This window comes from Drosophila eugracilis, unplaced genomic scaffold (genome assembly GCF_018153835.1).
Source record: "Drosophila eugracilis isolate 14026-0451.02 unplaced genomic scaffold, ASM1815383v1 contig_340, whole genome shotgun sequence".
NCBI lineage: Eukaryota > Metazoa > Arthropoda > Insecta > Diptera > Drosophilidae > Drosophila > Drosophila eugracilis.
The window spans coordinates 404,346-410,729 of NW_024573195.1; the positions used below are offsets into that span (position 1 = coordinate 404,346).

General features: G+C 36.2%; 1 protein-coding gene across 6 annotated transcripts; it reads left to right on the plus strand.

Moving 5' to 3' along the window:
* The first annotated feature begins 424 nt into the window (after nucleotides 1–424).
* LOC108102345 (slo-interacting protein 1) lies at nucleotides 425–6,353 on the plus strand. Of its 6 annotated transcripts, none has more exons than XR_001772161.2 (7): nucleotides 425–581; nucleotides 678–1,208; nucleotides 3,077–3,394; nucleotides 3,588–4,530; nucleotides 4,906–5,054; nucleotides 5,185–5,397; nucleotides 5,504–5,604. XR_001772161.2 is itself a non-coding variant. In XM_017207195.2 (6 exons), exons 1-6 carry the CDS (start codon nucleotides 534–536, stop codon nucleotides 5,807–5,809), a joined length of 2,280 nt encoding a protein of 759 aa, XP_017062684.1. In that variant the 5' UTR covers nucleotides 425–533; the 3' UTR covers nucleotides 5,810–6,353. The 6 variants fall into 6 exon arrangements, 3 of the variants coding, with proteins under 3 accessions (XP_017062684.1, XP_017062682.1, XP_017062683.1); XR_001772162.2 differs by having other exon boundaries at nucleotides 5,185–5,416; nucleotides 5,504–5,572; XR_005993829.1 differs by having other exon boundaries at nucleotides 4,906–5,039; nucleotides 5,185–5,416; nucleotides 5,504–5,572.
* The last annotated feature ends 31 nt before the right edge of the window (nucleotides 6,354–6,384 follow it).

Consider the following 6,384-nt stretch of genomic DNA (forward strand, 5'->3'; position numbering starts at 1 on the left):
GCTCTCGAAGGTCTTTATTTTTTTCATTCTTAATATATAATAATAATCAAGTATGAATTTTACATTTCATACAAGGAAAATGTATATATGTTGATAGGAAATATATAGTAGATATTTGTCTTTTCCATATGTTCCGTCCGTCGTTCGACAAGGTTAAGGAGAAATTTTTAATATTTTTACAATGATAGGAATTCACGAAGAAATTTTACGAAGTTGGTAATATTGATTAACTAAAATTAATTAGTAGAAAACAAGTTAACTGACCATTTTTGGAGTCGTAAGACCACATAAAAAACGTATTATATATACAAATCTTACCCTTTTCGTACCAATTTTCTGAGTGAGAATCAGGTGTTCGTTATCGACATAAATCTTTGTATTTATTTAAATACAAGGAATATTCCTTGAATGTGAACTGCTATTATGTTGGATATATTGCATTTTTTTAATGCGGTCACACTGACAGCCGACGAAAAAGTATCTATACAATTAAGTGGAAATACAATATGAGCTTTTGTTAATAAGTTACCAAAATGAATGAATGCATAGTCGAAGTGGAGTACCAATATGTTGTGTTAAAAGTAAGTTTACAAACAGATATTTCCTGTAGCCAGGAGGACATCTTTCCCAAAGAATAGTGCTGGTTAGCCACTACGGGTTTTTAAAAATTAAAAAAGAATATGTTTCAGGTAAATGGTTTCGATATAAGCAATATGCCAAGATATGAAGCGGTTCAAAAGTTCCTTCAAGCTAAAGAAACCTTAGTAGTTGAATTATGCAGGCAGAAGCACAATGCATTAGGATTACAGGAAGACGCCTACACCGAACAATCAGATGCCAATAAAACGGTTCCAAACGTTTTGCAATTAAAGAATTCGGAACTGGAAAACGCAACATCGGAATCGGTTACAAAAATTTCTAGTGCCTCTCAACCAGTTAAGGTCATCCCAGCCCAGCCAACAACTAATTCGGCTTCGGAAGTGACAGGAACAAAAAGTCCCATCGTCTTGACTCTAAGGGCTTTAGGCCATGAAGAAGGCTTGGAAAGCTGTACAGTTTTGGCCGCATCGAAGGAAACCCAAACTTTAAATTCCGTAGACTCCGAAGTGTTGAGGGATAGTGACATGGTCCAAACGATAGCAGACCATTTTATCGAGCAGGAACACCACTTGTTTGAACAATGCCTGGAACCGGACATCGATTTTGAGGTAGATTACCTACGTATTTATAAGCTTAGATATTTTTCACTTCATGACGACATAGTTCCATTTTTTCTCAAATATTTTGGGACTCGGAAAATACTGCCTTCGGTATTGCTTATAATATGTTGTAAGATACGCTAGTATTACCTTCTTGTCGCTGGACAATGATATTAGGGCGAGGCCTTTTTATACCCGTTACTCGTAGAGTAAAAGGGTATACTAGATTCGTTGAAAAGTATGTAACAGATAGAAGGATGCGTTTCCGACCCTATAAAGTATATATATTCTTAATCAGGATCAATAGCGAAGTCGATTGAGCCATGTCCGTCTGTCCGTCCCTCCGTCCGTGTGAATGCTAAGATCTCAGGAACTATACAAGACACAAAGTTGAGATTAAGCATGGAAATTCTTGAGGTCCCGGGCAACGCAAGTTTATTTTTAGCATCCTGCCACGCCCACTATAACGCCCACAAATCACGAAAAACGAAAATCGCTGAAATCTCGGGAACTATTAGAGCTATTCAGTATGTTTCAACTTTGGATGTCAGCGCATCTTCTAGTGGTACCATTATCCGGCCACACCCACCCATACGCCCACCAAGCTTAAAAGACGGTTTTCGCATTTTCAAGAAATCCTGATATCTCGATAACTATAATAGAAAGGTTAGGTAGGTTTTTATGATGTCCCAATGGCGAATTTCTTTTTTCCGATCAAGCCACGCCCACACTAACACCCACAAAACCGGAAAAACCAACAATGCAAAAACCTCGGGAACTAAAAAAGCTAGAAAATAGGCTAAGGAATATGTGCATATTTACAACTTCCCACGAGTTTTTATCTGACCACGCCCACTCTAACGCCCACAAACCGCGGAAAACTGTGGCGTCTAAAATAATATTATGGATGCCTTCGTTTGACCATGTATAACTTATTTCTGTTAATATCTATCGATTTACCAAAGAATTTTTAATTCGGAACATTATTTCGCTATTTATCAAAAAGTATAGGTTACAAGGCCTCACATGGGCAGTCACTATCATTATCAATTACTCGACATGCTTTCTCCGACAATAGGTGGCACTTGGGTAATTTCCACTAGCAAAATGTAACGGGTATCTTATAGTCGCTGCACTCGACTATAGCGTTTCCTCTGGTTATATGTATATATTGGATTAACTCTGACTTAAATCTTCGTTAGCAAGCGTGGGGTATTTTAAATCGCAGCATATTAATAACAATAGTGCTATTGGGTTAATTGATGCTACGTTAAAAAATATCTTAAAATCAGTAGTGCGCTCTACCAAATTTTTTCACACAATTTAAAAATTACAATTTCAACTTCGGAGAAGTTTACAATGCGAAGAGATTTTGTACTAGTAGAGTAAAAACAAGAAGAAACGATATAGTCGAGTGCCGCGACTATAAGATACCCGTTACTGTTTTACACAATTGTAAACTATTCATTTTGCTCGTGGAAATGGACGAAGCACCACCTTTTGTCAAGAAAACATTCTTTTGTATATCATTAGGTATTGACAAAACAATGTTATGCAAAATCAAACGAAGACAGACATTATAATATAATGGACGCCACAGATTTCCGCAGATTTTTGGCGTTACAGTGGGAGTGCATAGCAGGTTCAAAGTTCGGCCACTCCCATTCTAAAACCCACAAACCATGAAAATCATACCTCCATATTCTTCGAAGTTGTTTTTATTGGGATTCATGAAAAAGTCAATAGTTTTTTTTTTTTGGCTTCAAGATTTCGTTCAATATCTCTTAATCTGGATTGCAGTCAGTTCCTCTACAAATAGCCACCAACTGCCCAAATTTAACAGTATTCAAAACTAATTTATTCCTTCGTCTTAACAGGAAGTAACGCTCATCAAAGCGGTGGAAAATTCAACTAGCGATCAAATTGGGCTGATTGTTTGTTCTTCTGGATTTCAGTCGTCAAATATCGATGCGAATAAAGGCGATATACTGTGCACTGATTTAGAGCAAGGCGAGGATGTGTTTATTAGTGGTATTCAACTGCATAGTATAGCCCATAGAGATGGTCGCCTACGGCAAGGTGATCAGATTCTTCGCATTAATGGTATGGACGTGAAAAACCAGGAGGAGGTAGAAACACAAATAGCGGAAAGTACCACCTCAGTCACGCTTTTAGTTAGTCGAATACTATACCCTGTAAGCTTGATTTTGTTAAACAGTGCATAATTAATACCTTTTTTAAGAAAAAAAAGTGCAAAATTCTCTGCCCAAATTGGGCTTTAGGTTTAATATTCTTATAATTGGTTTTTTAAGGATACATACAAATGTTTTTAATTATGCACTGAACAATAATTTCTTTTGTTTTAAATAATTAAAGTGATTATTATAGGAAGACGAGGATGACGAAGATATTAATTTTGATTATGCCAATTCGTTCCTCCCAGATGACTACACAAATGTAGTGGATAAATTGGATAGGGTCTTATTAAACCATGTTCAGTCCATGGAAGATCTTTCAAAGGAAGACGATGAGCGTTCAGACAAATATCATTTACCATCGGAACAGCATCCATTAGAATCGAACGTTAGAACATCCTCTTTACCGAAAAAAATAATTGACCAAACTAGTGAAATAAAACTTCATTCGGATGCATGTAGGGATCATCGAAAATCTTTAAACCGATCTTTAACGCAAAATCAAATTAATTTGCGGTATGAATATGACGAAAGCGAGCACATTTACGAAACCATTCCAGAAGATTTTGAGTCTGAACCGCTGTACTGTTCACCGTATCAAAGTTCAAATGGCAAAACGTCAATGGGTTCCTGTTCAACCGAAATTGCATCGACCGAAACGACAATGCAGCAACAAACTCACCGAGTCGCTCAATGGTTAGGCTTAAAACCGCAATATCCCAAAACTCTTGTTGGTCGCCCCCCCTTAAAATTGACCCAGCAACCAACTTGTAGTCGTGTTTTTACATTACGCAGCACATTAACCAACACAAGCGGATCCAGCAGTAGTGGAGTGGCATACAGCGCTGATGGACCAAATAATATAGTTAGCGGAAACATGGCTCCTGGCGAAGAGCTTGATAACTCATCAAGTGCCTACAACACTGGTGGCTCAAACAATAGCGCTTCTCCTCATCAAAATACCAAAAATGTTAACGACATTATTACCGTTAGCCATAAGCTGGAAAACACAGAAATTGACGGCCCTAAAGGGGCTTTAGACTCAACTGCAATAAACAGTATGCTGCTGATACCATTCGGCAAGTCTGGCCGTATTGGTCTCTGTTCTTCCAATCTGCCAACAGCGTACGTCAGCGGTAAGCTCATAATTTCCGTTATTTTCTTGCAGATTTTTTACCATTGTTTTTTTAGTCTTGGTTAATTAATAGTAATAAACTGTTTCAAAGTAAACTTTAAAAATTATTTGTATTGGCCAAAAATATTTTCTGGTTTGTGGTCGTTATAGTGGGGGTAGCCGAAAAGAATCTATAAAAAAATGTATGGTTTCGTGATCTCATTACGAACTTTTCAAGAAATACGATATAGATTCTACCGGTAACGGGTGTTTAGTTAATCGAGAAAAATTTGAATAATTAACGATTTCTTTATAATTTAAGTTAATTGTGTCACTATCTTAATTTACCAAAGTGATTAACAAACCAATCAATATGATGATGCATTATTTATTTCAGAGAGACAACGTAAGGTTGCGTATGAAAATGAAAACCATCAGCCTAAAAACCATCTTAAATTATTGACAGTCAAGCCAACTGAGGCTGGGAATTGTCCAGAATTTAACGCTCCAAATTTAAGTAGCTACCAATTCGTAAGTAGCCAAGAGGTAAATGAAACTTTTTTCTTTTCAAGTGTTATTTTCATCACGCACGCGTGTGCCTAGACGTGTTGTAATAATTATGGTAGAAGCATAAAAGTAATTTTTTGTGTTCTTGTGGACGTACTCTAAACTTTAGAGTCTTGACTAAATGTATTCCTGATCCGGATCGATAACCTTAGTGGATTTAGCCATGTATAAACGCGGATATATCAGAACTAAATTACAATGCAAAGGTGCGATTAAGCATGCAGATTCTTGAGATGCCTACGCAGTGCAAGTTTATTATCAGCGTCCTGCCACGCACACTAACGCTCACAAAACGCGAAAAATAAAATTGCTGAAATCTCAGGTACAATAAGAGCTAGAAAGTAAGAATTAAAACTGATTTCGCATAAATCATTTTTTACCGAATTATTTTTGAATATATTTATATATATGAATTGTATTTCTTATAGGTGACAAACAGATGCCAGAGTTTTACAAGTCAAAAACAAAACACCGAAAATAGTGACGAAATACCAATGGTTTGGAAAGTTAAGAGACGACCGGATGGAACCCGATACATTGTAAAACGGCCAGTACGTAATCGTACCGAAGTTGGATTTCGCAGAAGCATGCGCTTTAACGAGCTTACAACAACAGAGGAAGATACAGTGTCTGAAGTCAAAATTGGTCGCTATTGGACAAAGGAAGAACGCAAGCGTCACATTGAACGAGCTCGGGAAAGGCGTCATCTTCAGACACAGCAACAGCAGCAATAGCCAAATTACCATTATTATTTTTTATTATTATGCAGTATATAGCTTTAAAAATACATTTTCTTTTATTTAATTCTAAGTGACTATCACAACAGATTTAACGCTTTCTTAGGTTGTCACGACAATCGAAACTTAGGATTTACATTCATAAGGTAGTTTTCACGTTAGTGTGTAATCAAGGCTTGTATTTACTCCTAAAAATGATGGCTTAATCGAAATGTAGTTTTGGTTATTTCAAATGAACTCATAATTGGTCTTAGGCTTGACGAACTTTAAAATTTCATATACGTATAACTTATTATTGTGAACCGTTGTAAAGGAACGTTTCACACATATTTAGGTTTCGTTATTAATCGTTCCTATAATAGTTATTTGTTATTGTAATCATATCCAGTCATACAGTTATCGTTGATGCTGATGTATGGTGTACAGTATATACACATATTACTTAATTTTAAAAAGGTCTTATTAGTTAAAACATAACGAGTATTTTTTAAGATAAGATAAGTAATATTGTTTCCTTATAATAAAGAAAAATAAAAGTGTATAAGTTATTCTAAATTTGACAGGTGGTAGAG